The sequence below is a fragment of the Contarinia nasturtii genome, unplaced genomic scaffold, assembly GCF_009176525.2.
Source record: "Contarinia nasturtii isolate CC-2019 unplaced genomic scaffold, AAFC_CNas_1.1 Cnas_scaffold_285, whole genome shotgun sequence".
In the NCBI taxonomy this organism is placed as follows: domain Eukaryota; kingdom Metazoa; phylum Arthropoda; class Insecta; order Diptera; family Cecidomyiidae; genus Contarinia; species Contarinia nasturtii.
Window position 1 is genome coordinate 3303345 of NW_022197640.1, and position 19303 is coordinate 3322647.

At 34.6% G+C, this 19303-nt stretch overlaps 1 protein-coding gene across 1 annotated transcript in view; it reads right to left on the bottom strand.

Moving 5' to 3' along the window:
• LOC116337664 overlaps window positions 1-19303 on the bottom strand; it is a 63122-nt gene that overhangs the window by 24383 nt on the left and 19436 nt on the right. The window contains exons 2-3 of the mRNA XM_031762419.1: window positions 1184-1322; window positions 658-1091 (exon numbers count right to left, since the gene is read on the bottom strand). Coding sequence (XP_031618279.1) covers window positions 658-958 — 301 coding nt within the window. The 5' untranslated portion in view covers window positions 959-1091; window positions 1184-1322. The remainder of the gene's footprint in view (window positions 1-657; window positions 1092-1183; window positions 1323-19303) is intronic.

A 19303-nucleotide genomic window follows, 5' to 3' on the forward strand; every position in this document is an offset into this window, starting at 1 on the left:
AACGGTGCTGAACATACGGCCACAATCCAATTATTTTGCAAACATTAAAAAAAAAAACACACGATGACGACGATGACTAAACGACGTCGAAACGAACTTGTTTAATGCACTCTTGCAATGGACATTCCATCAAATTGAACGCACATTCTCTCTATCTTATCTACTTTTCTCTCTTTCTATGTGAACGTATGCACAGTTTCATTTAATTGAGAGAGTGGCTGAGTGAGAGAATTGCCATTAATACCGTTTTATCGCGGAAGACACACGACCAAAAACTTGTTCCTTGATTAATATTCTACGTGTGTGCAACACAATCAACCAGAAGCAATAATAAGAACATCATCATCATCATCATCATCATCAAAACCAATTTTCATCCCAAACAAAATAACAACCTTCACATAGTTTTATGCATTTGCCCTTAAGAATTAGTTGATATATTAAATCGATTTATGATGATGGACAACGGCGACAACTACCACCACAATTAATCGAAAACGGCAGGAAAAATGCATTAAAATGTTACATTTTCAACTTTTACAAATACAAAAATAATGCTGCATTACGCATTTTTATGAAATATAATTATAATTTAAAGCTAATGAAAATATAAAATGTTTATTTTATATTTGAAAAGAAAAAAGGCAAACGACTTACCAAACGCTGTAAAAATATCACCACCATGTTGTCTTGTTAAATTTACCACCCGAATTGTTGTTGGCGAATTAACCGACGATGATGATGGTGGCAATACCAAAGAAGTTGGCATCGGTCCGGCATTGCATAGCATCGTTATGCCAATATAATCATTATAAATGTTTATTGCCATGAGGAAGACAATCATATAAATCCATGTACCTAACGCTTTGGTTTTGGCTCGAGGCGATTTTTGATTGATTTGAACAGGTGCTGTTGTTGATGTCAACGATGCCATCTTCGCGAATATTGATAATTTCATGTTTCAAATACTATTCCAATATATATATCAATTATTAATTTGATTGCAATAATCGGTTTAACCACAATCTCGTTGACTTTTCCCAAACACGACTGACAATCATCCATCTACTGTACAAGCCACACGGCATTTTCTGTATTGATAATGACAATGTTCTTTTAGTGTTATGTTTAGTGGTTCAACTGCTTGATAAAAGTAGAGAAAATAAATGATTTGTTTACTTACATTGCGTTTATGATCGGTGGCACATTCGAATGTTCGATGTGTGTGGTTTTTGTGCTTTGCAAACGAATCGTTACTAATTGACTGTAAATCGACATGCACTTGTATGATTTGTGTCACGTCTACTTTGTAATGAATTACTCTGCAAGAAAAAAAAACATAAAAAAGTAAGTAAACGACGGTGTTAGCTTTCATTAAGAAAATGAACATGTTTTTTTAAAGCAACAAAAAATCCATTAGAATAGACAAGGCACAACAGAAAGTGACTGTATTTTTAACTTCCTTGAGTTTTTTTTTGTGTGTGTCTTTGTCAGTTGATTTCTAAATTGAATTTCGTCATTTTGAATAAATCACAGTGATGAACTCCAAACGAACAAATTATTAACACTGAATGAAACGGTTTATAGAATGAAAATTCCCATATCTGGCAACCGTTTATCATTGCCTTCCTACTGTTTTGTTAGCTATAACAAAAATCACACACCAAACCAACAGAAAAAAAACCTGAATTGAAGACAAATATTCTCCTGAAACTCAACTCATTCATGCAGAGTGGAACGCTGGTAATAATAATTCATTTGTGATGACATGAAAATCGTGCCGAGAACAGAGCACAAAAAAGAAACAAGAGAAGAACGAACAAAAAATCTATATAGCGTCACTGCAATTACTCTTTGGCACTGGTAGGCAAGCGGGCGAGTACTTCGTGTTGTTTAATATGTTTGCAGCATAAAACGAAACATAGACGGTATCGGAAACATTGGCCGTTAAGTTAAGCGATGCAAAATTATTGGTATTGAGCTTTTGTTTTCCTTTCGTTCGATGACACCTTGTACTAATGGAACTTGTGTGCGCAATTTTAACAACAGTAAACACTTTAAAACATGACACTCGCCGTGGTGTATGTATAACAACCGTACGAAACATAGAGATTTCATTGGCCATTTAACAAAAGAGTCTCTCTAATGTACAACAAATTATCTGGCATATGGTACAAATTGTGTGTGTATATATGCACTTCAAATTAGCCCAAAGAGATCGACATGGTCGATCAAAACCAATTTGTTTAAACGTATGTTCAAATCAAAAACAAATCTGTAAATAAACTTTGGTCGAATGAAGTCTAAATGACTGCAAGCGGCGCACACCATTTCATTCCCTTTGCTGTGATAACAACACACATTCAATATCACTCATATGTAAAAACGAACAAAACCAGCTGCATGCAAAACTCATCTTCGTTCCTGTTAGATTCTAATGCGATGCATTGCAGCACTCGGTCATTTCGATTAATCGATATTTACATATGAATGGGGTAGAATAAAAACTACTTCTCGAAAAATTGCTATTTTAAAACGAAACCTAAAAAAAATTTCAATAAAAAGTGAATCAATTTTTTTTTGTCCAATTGAAGTGAATCAAGAAAATTTTGTTCAATAAAAGTGAACCAAAAAAAAAAATTTCACTCGGTTTTTTCAGTGTAAAATATACTAAAATGAATTTTTTTTTTGGGTTCACTTTTATTGAACAATTTTTTTTTGGTTCACTTCAATTGGACGAAAAAAAATTGATTCACTTTTCATTGAAAGTTTTTTTTAGGTTTCGTGTTTAAACATTTTTCGAGAAGTAGTTTTTATTCTACCCCATTCATATATCGTTCAATCAAAGTACGCATCGTACGCAAGCAATGCAATTATTAAAATGTGCATATTCTATGGAATTCTTGACCGATTATTATTATTATTATTGTGAGTGTGTATGTACTTTTTTTCTATATTTAATTCGCTCTTATCACAGATAGTTACAGGTTTCTTTTCTTCTTGGTCATTCTTCTTTTTCAAATAACTGTATCAACTTCGGTGTGGCTGGCCTCGGTCACATTTGAAAGTATGATAAGTAGATAAAAAAAGAGATGAAGAACCGAGTCAAGTAGTAAAGTAACGTCATTACTGATTTGCAATGATAACATAGTTTATGCGGTAGAATATTCTTTTTGTTTTTGTTTTTCTTTCCGGGGCTGCAACATGCTGCGCACAGTATAATTTAAACACAGTATGCACAGTAGTCAGTGGGTATCTGGAAATGGGCTAAATAAGATCATACAACGGCGTGATTCTTGAGTTCGGCGACATTGTCTGTTGTGCGGAGAGAAAACAAGAAATTGTCAAGATGCTTACAAATCATGTTAATTCTCTTGTGCCATTGCATTGCATACTTTGATCGGTCAGAGAATCCATCTTTCTCGATTTTCATCTGCATACACATTACCAAGTTCAATCAATTAATTCGGGTAGTGAAATAATTGCATGCTGAATTTTCATTGGTCATTCACTGTTTATAATTGTAAATAATGCACACAAGGCTATAATAATAATTGGTATAAGGTCTATGAAGAGACAAAAAAAAACTGGCTGAGATTCAATTCGAAAGGAATGAATCGAAGAAAAGAACAGATCAAACGGTAACAACCGACGCTTTTTTTCGCTGGCTACAGCTAAAAATCAAATGTGAATAGTGCAGAGTAGCAGTTCATTCAAAACATATGGATCACGCAATGTACTAATAAAAATGATTTTGAATTGGGCAAACATGCACTGTATGCAAATATTTTCATTCCATACACTATGCATACAGAAATGTATCATTTAATCAAAATACAAAGATCATCACTTCTTTTTCTCTGTTCTCCGAAGGTGATCAAAACGAAAAATGTGCCGTCAACACTGCGAATATTTTTGAAAAAACGCTCCGGACAAGTGTTCGTTCTTTCGAGGTTTTTTTTTATAGCTTCGGTTGTTTTTATAACCAATGTCATAAAAATTGTACAAATGGCAAAATAAAGTAAACTCCAAATTTAACAGGAGAATAAAACAGCTGAATTTAGTTGCATTTGCATAGTGGTTTTTCATACTTAAATGAAACCTGACACAGACAGAATATTCAACATCTTATTTTGGCATTATCATCATTTCTCTTGGTCTTGAAGTGATTCAGTGTGAATTTTTTGTCCGAAGTCAGTGTCCAGTGAAACATAAAACTGTATGCATTGACATTTCTCTCCATCCATCTCTCTCTCTCTCTCGCGCGGTACATTTCACGCCATTTTCGACATGTTCATCAATTGATTTGAATTGATGTTTTACAGTTCATAGCTCCATGACAAATCATTTGCATTTTTACAGCAAACGAAATGCACAACCTTATCGAAATGATTTTTTGCGCGGCCTGCTCACAAACGAAATGCATTGCATCTCTGCCTCAATATTATCAATGTCATTTTATAGTTTCCAACAACAATTTTTTAGTGTCGAAAATGAAAACCAAACAAACGAACAAGTAATCTCTGATCCAATGAAAATGAAATGTCTTTATTTTTTTTCGCATCTCAATGGGCGCCCAATGTTCGTCATTTGCGTTCCGTACTGTTTTTCTCTCTCTGCTGTTTGCTTTGGTGTTCTTTTAGTGTAAATGTAGCGGCACTTGACGATATTGCTCCCAGCCATAATAATGGTTATTTATGACTTGGTTTTATTCGTTTGGTTGTTTTTTTTTTCTTCAAATTCGTTCTTCATTTTTGTGAGCATACCGCAACAAATTTTAGTCAATCAATTCGTTGCGATTACTTTAAGCGATCGCACCGGAGGATATTTTATTTCATTTCCAAACCATAAAATTACTCAATTTCGAAGGGAGATTTTGACGAGACATTTTTGATACTTGTATTTGTGTATAAATGCAAGCAAAAATGATATGCAGTTTCTGTTAATGTTTGTTTTTTTTCTCTTGCAAAAATGTCGCCGCAGGAACGCCAATTTTAATTTCATGCATTCAAATAAATGAAGAAAAAAAAGGCAAAGAAGATTTGTGCTGTTCGCACAAATTTACAATAATAAAAATGCAGAAATGCATCGCATGAATTCGAACGGCTACTGTAAATTTGAATGGGGTAGAATAAAAACTACTTCTCGAAAAATGTTTAAACACGAAACCTAAAAAAAATTTTCAATGAAAAGTGAATCAATTTTTTTTCGTCCAATTGAAGTGAACCAAAAAAAAATTGTTCAATAAAAGTGAATCCAAAAAAAAAATTCATTTTAGTGTATTTTACACTGAAAAAACCGAGTGAAATTTTTTTTTTGGTTCACTTTTATTGAACAAAATTTTCTTGATTCACTTCAATTGGACAAAAAAAAATTGATTCACTTTTTATTGAAATTTTTTTTAGGTTTCTTTTTAAAATAGCAATTTTTCGAGAAGTAGTTTTTATTCTACCCCATTCATTTATGGCTTGGAATTCTTAAAATCCATCCTATTTTATGCAAAACGTTGACCATTTTTCATATGACCGGAGATGATGATGACTCGATTGTGGGATGCGTTTTTCCACTTCACACAAAAAAATCGTATCGACCATAAAATAGATTAAAACGCTAATAAATTCAACCAGTCGGACCAGACGTAAACTGGTCACTTTTCAAATGGAATTGAACCGTGGCAAAGTACAGCTTGACAACGTTCATGTCAAACGCAATGAATTTTCAATCACAATTTCTCGGCAAATAAACGGTTTCCTGTGCTTCTTTTTTTTTGTTCATTCATAGAATTTTGTTTGCTTTAGTTGCATCAATCGAATTGTTGAGAATAAAAGTTGCCCATTCCTCTCTTTTTCTCGCTCAGAAAAGTACAAGCACACTGATTCTCCCCTGTCAATGCTAAAATGAATGTGACAGCAGAGCAAAATGATATGGTGAGTTTGCTCGTTCTTTCCTGAGCAAAAGCCAAAGATTAGATGCCAGATCTCATGTTTGTTCTCAGCTATTCAATTGTGCTTACATTGCATGAAAATGCAGCGGTAATTTGATATTAAATCGTAAATAAAATTGTTCAAACAAGATGTGCTAAGGTTTTTCGGCATGCGCTCACGTAATCGCGCACCGTTCGACATACACACCAAACTCCTGATGAATTATTGAAGATCGAATGCATTGTAATAGAGTGTGTGTGTGTGAGCTTGTGCTTGTGCGAATATCAAATGTGTGTGCGATCGTATAAATTTTGATCGTTTTCATTCATCTAAGGAGCGAGTACGACGTTTCCCCCTTTGCTAAGCGAAATTAATCCGATATACGGCGCTGATGTAAATGTCACTCTATGTCATTCCACAATGATACATTTTTTGGCTTGACAATATATAAGCTCTTCATTCAACATGCATAATTTTTGAACGGTCGAGTAAAAAAAAGAAACATATCATAAAATATTCTTCTTACGTTTATCATAAAAATTCTCTATATTTTAAATTTATTTGTTTAAAAATAACAATAATTTCAATTTTTTTTTCATAGATTGAACAAGAATCTAATGTAAAAAGTAATACCAATGCGACAGCCACCGTTAAAATAGAAAAGGAAACTTATTTGGAATTGTAACATTTTGGTCCGCCATAACAGCATCTTCGTTTTGCTTCTCTGTGATTGGTCAAGTAAAACGAAGATGCTGTCATGGCGGACCAAAATGCTACAATGGAGACCAACCAAGTTTCTTTTTGCATTTTTACGGTAGGTGTCGCATTGTCATTACTATTTACATTGGATTCTTATTTAATCGATGAAACATTTTTTGTTGAAATTATTGTAATTTATAAACAAATTAATTTTTTTTATAAAAAAAAAATTTTAATAAATTTTTTAATGAAAAATGTTAGAAAAATATTTTATGACATATTTTTTTCAACGATTCAATAATTATGAATGTGTATGCATTTTAAATGAAGAGCTTATATATTGTCAAGCCAAAAAAGTATTATTGTGAAATGACAGAGTGACATTTACATCAGCGCCGTATATCGAATTAATTTCGCTTGGCATAGGGGGAAATATTTTGACAGATAGTACTCGATCCTTTGTTGCCTTTTGACTTTCAACATCCTGTCTTCGTGATCTGTTTATCGCTGTTGCGCACAATATTTATGACTCGCTGGAATTGTGAACGTGCAAATAATATGTGTGTATGGTTGCTTAATGATTACCAGCAAATGACTTCGAGAATATAGAGTTGAGAGAAAAAAAAACAGCACACGGCACCAATTGTTTTGGACAGAGAGGCACATGCGAAATAGAATTGCTATTTAATTAGGCTGCAATGTTCATGTTCGATCGAGGGCGTGCAAAAGTCGACAATATAAACACCGAATCGTATTCGTTATTTTCGAAATGTCAGAAACAATTTGTTTGTAGTTTGCAATCGAACGAAATATATACAAACTCTCTCGCAAATGCAATGGGCTTGTTACAAGTGAAGAACGTTCATTTCAAATAGGCTTATCACAAACACTTGTACTTTACAATTCTGCGGATTGGCATTATGGTTTAGATTACTCAAATCGCAATTATAAACAAAGAAACATTCCAAATGAACCGGGAAAATGACCAAATCGAACATCGTAAAATCATGTTGCGCGACATATATGGTACAACGAAACCGATCATTTTGTGTATCCTTTTTTTTCTCCAGCTCTACCTTTTTTTTATCTCTTCAAGCTCTCAGAGAAAGAGAAAAAACAACAACAGCAACTGTATGATGAAAACGTTACATTGTTGAGACGCGATCGTATCAAACTGTAACAAAATATTTTATGCGTGAGTTGAGACCATAGCTCTAAAGTTTTATCTTCCTTTCAGCATTTAACTGATTCGATCACGTCAATTCTTTATGTACGTACTTGTACTACAGTAACAAGAATTGCGAAGCAAATAGATAAGAAAAAGTGCCAAGTGCAACGTAAACCCGCTGGATCCGTTGCAAATGAGAAAGAGACTCGATTTAATTGCAGAGAGAGAGAAAAAAGTAGCCAAACAAATAGAAAAGCACAAAACGATTACTGAATCAAGCTGAAAAGAATCAAATGTGTGCTTTTCTAGAATGAAGAGCCAACACGAAGAGAATTAAAAACAACGACGACGACGAAGAAGAAAAAGATGCTTTGGTTCAGAATGAAACTGGATTGAATTAAATGTGAATACCTTTTATCTATGCTTTAAATCAGTTTTATATAATGCACCGATACACGCACACACGCCTTGACGTATGACAAGAGAGAACACACTACAAAACAAGTTCCTTTTTGTCCGCTATTCTGTACGATTTGATGTCGATGGTTGTCGTCATCGTAATCGTTCGGCAAACGACGCATTGCCTTCAGTCTTTCGTTTTAGTTTACAAGAACAAACCATCAATTTATGCTCTCTCTCTTCCCCTCTCTCGACGGCACTGGCCACAATTGCATTCTTTGATTCACAAAGCAAACTGCGCGCGTACACACATCTAGCCACTGCTACTGGTTTCGCTACAGATTTTGGCTTGATAATTGTCTCTTTTCGCGTGCCTATTCAAACGTTACAGATAGAGAGATGCCGATAGAACTTCAGCAGGTGTTTTTCTAGTTAAATATAATTTCACAGTTTTGCTGTTATATAACTGATTGTTGGAAGAGTTGGTACGTTTTGCATTGGGTTCAAATTTTGCAGCATCTACTTCCCGCGTGTTCCCTTTATTAAAAGGCATTACATTAAGGTTAAGCGCTTTAAAGTGGTATTATATTATTATTGCCAGGCACATTTGTCGGCATTCAATATCGGCCGGTGTGCACGCACACACGGAAGACGAAAAAAAATGAAGTAAAAATTATGGTTGAAGTCCATGGAAGATGTTTTGCCAGCGACAATTCAAAGAGGCGGATAGATAAATCTATTATTTTTGCGAGTTTGTTTTTTTATTGCACCCGTCCCTGTGTAAATTGCAATATGCACGAGATTTCTCTAACACCAACTGAGCCAACTGGTCTCGAACCGTAAACTTGGCATACGGACAACAAGTTAGAAAGAAACAGAGGATCAATGTGAAGAAAAAAGAAACAATTGGAACTTGTTTTGCTTGATTAGCCCGATGAACGCATCCACATCCATCCAATAAGGAAATAGATGATACACTCACACAACTGGATGTATTAAACAAAACGGTGGTTAAGCTAATTCAATAAAACGAATTGACGACGACGGTGACGGCGACGACGATGATGACGATGAAAATGGTATTCGATATTATTGTTTTTAGATCGGTTGCACACATATGCATACACAACTATGGATCACATAGCATGGGTTGTTTGCTATTTGTGTGCGTGTATGTCTGTGCTGAGTTGTTTTTTTTTAATTGTTTTCATTTCCATTGCTTCTGCATCATTTAAAAGTGTCTGTCACACATACATTTTGTATATTTTATTATTTGATTGGCCGCGCTTAACTCGGTGAATGAAAACCTGAAGATCTTGATTGTAATGCGAACGAATCACATAAATCCACTGAGATGCAGTTAGAATCTTGGAATTTTATGACCTGCTGAATGGGATTCACACCGCATCACTGGGGAGTCATGTCTTGTCCAACTCTGGCTATTTGTGTGCTGGCAATGTGTGAGTGTTTCTTTGATCCGAACATCTTCTCTTCGTATTTTGCTTGGTGAAATTACGGCATTTTGATAACATCAATTCGGTGATAATGATGAAACGAGATTGTTACCGGTACATATTTACACACTTGCACACATATTGCGCGAGATATGTCCATCTCAATTACGGTTCTTTTCCAATACGAAAACGGCTAATTAAAACACTCAGCATTGATGCCTTTTTGATTTTACTATTTTATTTTGTGCCTCCAAATATGTTCGCATGATGCACTATTTATTTGTCTTGTTGGCTGAAAGAAAAACATTCACATCCCCACTGAGATCATGTCTTTTTTTTTAAATGCAAACATTTCAGCACGTGAATGTATAGACAGCTTGACACAAGATCGATGCAGCCGTCACTGTAAATGAATTCCAATAAGTCAATAAAAAAAATAGAAAAGAATTCGTGTTTCATGTGTTTCATTGAAGTTATCTAAAAGTCGTATCTTAATCAAAGCTGTACATCAGCTTAGCTCATCGAATCACATTTCATGTTAAGGTGTTGTATTTCATTTTCTGTTTTGCGAAATTTTCTCTTCATTTTCCACGTGGAAATTTTCATATAAGGCCATCGGGCCAACGATGTTGGACATCGAATGTTGTTATACAGTTTGTTATTGTTGTTGTCGAATGCATTTCTATCGTTTGCCACATAAATCAATTAATATTTGAATTTCATTACATTGGGTACCAATTCCCATGGGTTTGTATTTTTCCTCTTCTCTTCTCGAAATCAATGGGTAAATTTCATTAGCAGATTTCACGATGTGTGTGTATGAATCAAATGCGGAACCGCGTAAAAGCCGCTTGACCATTTCGTTTTGTAGCGTTTTTTTTTCTTTTGCTGTTTTTATCCTCTTCCTTAATGCTTCAGCTATGAAAATATTGTGGAAAAACACGTTCTGGCTGTGTAACAATGCGTGTTGGTCATCATTAGTTTCAAAAGTGAAAAAAAAATGGAGAAATTAGTGATACAGTTGTTTGACTATCTGTTGAATATGTTATGAAAATGGCAATGATTCAGCCGCTGCTTAGCGCATTTCAATTCAAATAAATATACTCTACAGTATATCATCATCCTGCAGAGAATGATTTTGCTGATTCACAAAAAAGGCCGTTCGATCAAATCCATGCGAATGAACTGTAAGCTTTAGCCAAATGCGATAACAATAGTAAAATATACAAATAGAGAGATAGGCCATATGCATATCGCATGTTGTAGACTCGCTCACAACTATTTTCTGCTCTGTCTCGTTTTCGATATGACTATAGTACAAATTGCAATGTTAAAAAAATGTTCTTGTACCTCACAGCTATGTCCATAGAATTGTGTGTGTTTTTTTTTTCGTTCGTCCACTCTTCTTCTGGTATGATTTTATTCAATGCAAATCGATGCGCAGTGTAAATGGCAGATGGGAGAGTGTACTTCAAGTGACTGCCCAAAAAAATACAATAATAATAATCCAACAAGCTGCATATTCGATGAAATATTTCAAGAGAGAGAAAAAACGGTTTGTTTGTTTGTTGTTTTTGCTTCTTTTTTTTTTTCGAAAATAGAAAAACATAATAATATTTTCATAAATTTAATTGAAGAGCGCATGCATGTGATTTTTTCGAAAGGAAAAAAACCCCTACATTCTTGGCTGGTGGTCATTTTTCATGGATAAATGCGATTTAATGCAAACACACAATAGTCAAATTGGTTGCCATAAATTACATTTGCGTGGCACACTCTTAGTGTGAGCGCTATTTAAATAAATTAATCATAATGAAGTTTTCGAATTACACGAGGCGCAAAATCAGTGCGCGCCGCGATTTACAATATATGCTACAGATAATCCAAGTTTTGTTGTTTTAAGGGCATATTTCGGTTTTATCTCTGCCAGTGAGTATAGTGCAGTGTCATTTTTTCGGTTCGTTGCTGCCACATGAAAATAATGATGCTATCGTTGGTGTTGCATGCTGCCGCTCTTCAGACAATTTAAAGTAAATAAAATGCATTCTATAACCGCACAACATCAATGATTATGTACAAAATATGTGATGCCTTTGCATGTATATCTCTTTGCTGAATATTCAGGAATATGTTTTTCATTTTCCCCCTTCTCGATCCTCTTTCTCACTCCTCCACTGTATGTGTATGTGTGTGTGTGTCGTTTTAATGATATTCATTGTAAAACTGGTGCATTTATAATCTGATTGGGGTTTCGCGTAAGATGGTCGATTTATTTATTATCATGGTTACTGTTAGTTTGGCTTTTAAATGCCAGTTAGTGCGTAGGCATTTCGGAAACAATTCGCGAAATTCCCAATGGTATTGAAAATCTGCCTTTGAGTATACTCAATATGTTCGATACATCGATACTGCCATTATTTTTCGTGTCTAAATCTTGCAACATCTTTACAAAAAATAAGGCGGATAAACAATAACATCGTTATCGTTAAAAATGATTATGTGCATTAATCGAAACTCGATGCACACTTCTGTACTTCTCAAGATAGAAAAAGACTGGCGAAAAAGAAAACAAATACCATTTTCTTAATGATCCTTCAGTGCTTCACTTTTTTTTATTCAAACGGACTTTACAAATCGAACACTCTCTTTACAATCGACATAATTATGTTTGATAATGATAGTTTGGTCGCGTGTCGTTAGCATACACCGCACAAACAATCATTTCGTTCTAATGCAAAATAGAAGACATCACATAAGGTGCATGTCACTCGAAATATGTTCACATTAAAAATGTTCGAACTAAAAAAAAGAGAAGCAAGGACAGAAAACATTTCCAATGGTATTTATTTTATTGCCATCATATTACCGTCCATAAAATTATGCATCGCATGTGCATATTGAAATGAGCTTATTATTAAGTATGATTTAAGTTGACATTGCTATTGGATCGGGTGCATTTGTCACCGCCAGGTCAAGTAGCGGAACACTGCAAAGCAACAGAAGATTCGTCCGAAAAATGTTAATCGATCAAAATTATTGCAACTTCGTAAATCAAGCGAAAGGGATGTGTATGTGCGCTGTTATGTTAATTATAATTTATAGCATAGAGAAGCCAGTTGTGCTGTTTTTTATTAAAAAAAACTACATCGACAAATGGCAAAATGTTTACGGAATTGATAAATGTTCATTGAATCGTATACTATATGTGGCACTGCACCGATCATCGTCGTCGTATTGAAGTGAGTTTGCATGAATCCGGGTGACAGCCAACCATTTGTTTACAAAAAGTGTGTAAGCTATTGCAATCGACCATAAATCAATTCATTGACATGTTAAAAATTATATTAAATGATAAATGCACTTTGATGGAGTGCTTAAATTGTAAACGGCATTCTTTTTTCTCTTTCTCTTCATTTCTAATATCTTTTGCACCTTTTGCAAAACACATTTATGCCAAATCTATCAAAATATACGAAATGATTTAGCGACTCAGTGCGATCATTTTTGGTGTTTCAATACGATTAAGTGTGGGGATGCAAAAGAATGAAAACAAACAGTCAATGGCCTTTATCAGTGCACACACACACACATACTGACCAAATGTGAATATTTATAGATGCGGTCGCGCTTTCGTGTGTTCAGTAGATAAATAGTTGGTAAGTGTAAGCATATTATTTATTAATGTTTGCGCGAATATAAGCCGTTTTGCGTAAACTTGTGCTTGCACATTCGCAATTGGTTTGTTTGAAAATGTGCATTGCTTACCCCCTCTGGTGATATGCCTTAACTATGTTTCTTTTTTTTCCTTTTCTTCCTCATAAATTCACTATTTATTATAAACATATTAAGTGTGAGAGCCGGCCACAGACACATTCGATTCGAGTCCATTTTCAATCCGAAATGCTTCCTATCTGTTTATACGCTTTCATTCGGATAAATTCAATGGATGTAAACCCAACTACGCAGAAAATAAGCGTAAAAGTAACCATTTTCTTTTTTTTAAATATATATTTCATTGAAGTTCAATTTATTTTTCAAGTCTGAACTTGCAAATTTTATAAAGCGATAGATTGTTTTTTGCAAATATTAAATCTTCAGTTAATGGTCAAACGAGAGCATGCGCGAACGCATTCGTACACACATTCACACACTTTAATAAGTGAAACAATGTAAAGTGCACAAATTAAAGTGTGTATAGAACAAGAAATTGGCAGGGCCAAGATGATAACTAACCAGTTCGCGCAATAGAATTTTGATACGAACATGAAAAAAAAAAGAAGAAATGTTGCATTGAAACGGACACTGAAGTTACAAGCAAATGTTTTGAACGACTCAATGGGTCTCATAATCAATATTCCTGTTTTACTTGATTTTCTGAACTGTGCATTTGTGCATTGCAAATACCATCCTCACTCGCAGACGCTTATCGCGCGCATAGCACTGGAAAAATTCATGGCAAATTGAAGAAAAAACCAACAACCGAAAGACAACATAGAAATTAGATGCAGAAGAGAAAAAATCGTACAATCTCTGAAAGCATTTTGCACATTTAAAACACACACACACACACACACACGCTAATATCACAACGGACGCCGTTTCACAACTAAAGATAACATGATTTTTTCCTTGCAATCAAATGACCAACATATTCATTGCATAAGAACGGTTGTGTGTGCCTGTGTACTGTGGCATTGAAGATCAAAGCAAACCACAAATTGGCCGTGAATTATCAGAAAAGTGTAAACGAACGACAGAAAATTGTCCAACACCACACATATATGCTGGCGCACAAGTTCAACAGGATTAAATTAAGTCTATTCGCATGTGTGTGTGTAAATGTTTAACGTTTATTTTTTTTCACCGCTTATTTTCTATACCGGTGTATTTGTCGAGTGTCAATAACGGAAAATTATATAAGAAAATGTGAAGTGAAATACGGAGACAAAGCGAGAAACCTGCAGAATGGCCAGAGCAGCAACAACAAAACGATAAGAAAAAAGTGTGAGCCGAAACGACAAAGAAGAACACGTTTCAAATGCGAATTGCCTAGAACGACAAACGATACGTGCTGCCGATGACAGGCAGTGACTTGGTCAGGAAAAATAGAGCAAACGGACAAAGAATTAGAAAAATTGTATCGATAACACCGGTAATCGTTGCGAAAATTTACTCATTGTCAATTGCACAATGTGCAAACACATGCAAGTGAACAACGATGGTTGAATCCACAGTTTCGTTATCATCGTCTTTCGCTGATGTTTTGCTTCAGTTCTTTTTGAAATTACCACATTACATGCACAATTATATACCATACTCTCAGTTTGGAGCGTACTGATGTTTGCAGTGCACAAAAGCAGACCATCTTGAATCTGTCGCTTGTGCTCTGTTTAAGATTTGTTTTTTTTTTTCTTCGTCTTCTTTCATCGCTCACTGACAATTTATGGCATGTATTCACAAAAATACCAATCACATACGGACGATCACTTGGCAACATGATTCAGTGTCGTGCACCAACAATGTATCAGTGTGCTCTCGAAACGAAGTCTATTGATTCGAATTTTCTCGACCTATGCCTATATTTCTTTCACATTTTCCATCTCATTCTCTCTTTTTTTCACTGAGGTCTTCTCAGCTCTGCCACTTTGTCTTTAGCTCCATTTTGTGCATTTCTAAATGTAAAAAAATGTCCATATGTTGTAATTATTTATTGGCACTAAGTTACGGTATCTACAGTTGTAATAATATACATATGTATGGGCGCTCGCGCGATATATGTGCGTATTGTGTAACTATTCGGCATTTGAACGTGGACAAAGCAACGGGTAACAAGTTATTATTGAACAGACATGATGCCCGTAAAATTCAATATTCAAGTTGTACTCTCTCTCTCCCCCTCTTTCTATCTCTATATTTTTATTTTTTTCTCTTTTTATCTCTCTCTCTCTCTTTCCCGCTGCAACACAAATCAATTGCCATTGGATTTGGGAGGTTCACTTGTGTCTGCACAATATATTTTACCATAATAAACCCAACCAAAGGAATGTGAAAAATATGAAAATTGAATCGACTTATTGCGACTTGTATTGAATTCTCTCCGATGGAATTTGATCATTGCTGGGAGAAAAGTGGTTTTTACAGTTTATTGAATTTTCATTAATTGCGAACAATAAAATAGAAATGCCTAGTAAAAAGAATCTAGTTTTTGTCTGAATCTCAATTCACACTCGACCAAAATCAAATGTGAATAATACCACAATCACGAAAATTACGACAATACCTTTATAGAATAAAAAGACTCCAATCATACCACACTAACCAAATTCAATATTATCGTTTTTTTACAGCGTGTGAGTGTATTTCACACTGTCGATAGTGTAATGGTGATATTTTAATAGTATATTTCTCTATGATCGAAATAGATTTTTATAGTCCAAGCGACGACGGTGATAAAGTGTCGTAAAGGTAAAGGACTATCTAGTTTGAAGCGTATGTTTGTATTATTCAAATCGATGTTTGTCTATCTTTGTTTGAACAATAACTATAAATTGACTCGTTTACTAGCTCGTTTAATGATCATTTCCAATGAACTGCACCATCGACATTTTTATTATTATCAATAGGAATTATGTAATGGGCCATTACTTTTGAGAGTTTTTCGAATCATCACGAAATAGACTTAGTCAACAGACAATTTGTTTTCTTCTTCGAATGGAAATTTGATTTACTCACAATTTAATAAAAAAAAAATGAACGTTCAAACATGGAAAATGAATTTGGCTTATATTTCTTCTTCTCAGAATAAAAAAAACCAGCAACAACATGCATTTAAATTTGTGTGCGCCGTGACCATTTTAAGCCGATGATCACGCACCGCAGATTATTTCAGAGCAGACAAGTATATGTGTTTTAAAATAAATATAAAATATCTGTGGTTTGTAGAAGCATAATTGCAATAAATGCATGGTCATGTGTATTCATATCTCTTTCATGTGCGCAATCGATTTCTGGTACCACATTTTTCTCGCTAATAATTTTGGGTGGTCACAGTTAAAAATCCAATTCGACCATTGAAAGATAGAGATAGAGAGATTACGTTAGATCCAATCGAATCGACAGTTGATTTTCAAGAGTCTATTCATCGGCCACCATTGATAGAGTTTGCATTCCATTCAGATTTACGGCCATCAGATTCTGAAATCAATGGGACTTTTGAGAGGAAGAAAAAGAAAACGAAAAAGCACAACGCGAAATGCAGTAAAATATATTTTAAGCTGTTCGTATATAAACAGTTTACAGATGGGCACAAACGGCAATATCATCATAGTTTGTAGAAGAAACAAATAAAATCATTTCGATATTTTAATCCATTTTCACGGAGCACAATTTTGCTCGTTTTTCTCTTTCTTGCGCATAATCACAACATAGTTAGAAGCACATTTACGGTAAATGTTAGCGCATCTGAAAGCGTCAGAAGCAGCATCAGTGTATAGAATGCAGAGCATGCTGATTGAATGGCTATTAGCGGTTTATTACCTTTGATTGAAGTTCCGTAGAAAAATCAATCGCAAACACACACAATTAGATCAGAACGAAGTTTTCATTTGAATCAAGTTGCAAGAGTAGTGCAGATATGCATCGAACAAACGCAATGGCAACAATAACAACGGCAGCAAAATATGAAGAAACAGATTAAGCAGAAAGAGACAAAAAAAAAAACCAAATAAACATGAAAATGTGAGCAAAGAGAATCAATTGGTCGAATACACCTTGATGTGAGCAAGTCTTTAAACGATCGTTGCACAAGTACACACATCAAATGGTAAATAGATAATTTATCGATGCGATTCTTTTCTATTAAATAAATCAAACGTTAATATGATGGGCATAAAAACTGATTTGTTTTTTGTTTCATTTTATGTGTGTGAGTGTGTGTGTGTTGTTCGTATTACGGTCTGATGCGTTTGTGTCTTTGTGTGCAGGAATGCAAAAAGAGATAGTGCCAATGGTTCACTGAGGTGCACATTTTGGCCGTGGTCGTTTACCATTTCTACATTTGATACAGCTCATTGAGTAATTGATTGATTTTCCCGAACAAAATTGTTCACTTGGTTTATTGATTTGATAATTGCAATGACGTTTAATTAAATTTGCCCGTTTCATCACAATTTATTCGACATTTCAATGACATATACACATAACAGCGACAAGCAACCCAATAAAATCACTGACGAGTTGGCTGGCATTCTTAAATGCACAGTTTAGAGTGCGCATGGTAAATTTATGGGAGACAAATAAAATACATAGCTCATGGCATTCTCTCTCGCTCTCTTTCTCTTTGTGCATCATGAACGATTTGTGGCACTTAAATTTTATGACACACACCTGATTCATTTCGAACAACAGTCATAGCAAACATAATAGCAAACAACAACAAATCAACAATCAATCGATAGTTTCCGTTATCATGGTGTATTGTCGGCGCGAACAAAAGACCATCGCACGATTTATTCAGTGTCTTCAGTAGCTATGGTTGATTTGTCGTTTTGTCGTTCGTACAGCTTAGAGGCTTTGTCATGGTTTAATGCTTTTTATGCTTAGAATATTGTTGAGCCGAGCCGGTGCCAATCATGCGCATTATTAATTTATTATCTATCACTTAAAGACTTTACATGTTGCTGTTCTGCTCATTTGTGCATTTAACCGTTTCGGGTGCCGTTTATTTGATCATACAATGGTTCGTTTTTTTTTGTTTCATCTTCAGTTTCTTTCGTTGCATTAGGTAATGACGTCTGCGTTAGCGTATTTTATTTTTCTCTTTGCCCATCGAAATAACGTTCGTTTTTTTTTCTTCACATCATCATCCTTTTATCTATCTCAAAAATGAATTACAGCCAAACAAACCACATAAAATGCACCAATATCTCGTGTACATAATGTGATGTACACAGGTACACATAAAACACGATAAAGAATGAATGTATATTAAATATATCGTTAAAGTGGTGAAAAATCATAAAGGAAAATACACTATCAACCAAGTGCATTGTGAATACCAATAATAAATGGCAAATGCACTGACTCTTCGAATTATCACATTGTGTGTTAAATTCTTTTTCATCAGTTGACGGTCGTGGTCGGCGTCATCACGTCTTTTTGTGTGTACGAATGTTTTTTTTTGTGTGTGAAAGAAAGCAATATCGCTAATGGAACTTTAAATTAACTCGAATTCTCGCGCATCATTTTGATTCACAACTTAATTGGTGTATAACACACGATTGATGACGAAATAGCATTAAATGATCATTGAAACATGCAGAGAGATAGAATATGATGCACAACATGGACCTGGTGGTAGCTACATTTGGCATCACAAGAATTTATTCTTTATTATTGACATAAATTGTCGTTGCAAAAATTATCCAACCATTTAAAAAAAAAAACCTTTAATTCGTTGGTTTTTTTTCTCTTTCATTCATGTGATTATTACAAAAACTGTGCACTACGGATACGGATTAACACTTATGATAAACAGCCGAAGACGATGAAATCACGCTGCCTCTTATTGAAGTGAACGTCATCAATTTCATTTGGCGAAAGAATTATTGTTCTATCGATTGCAGCTACAATGTATAATATAAAAGTCTCATATGCATTTC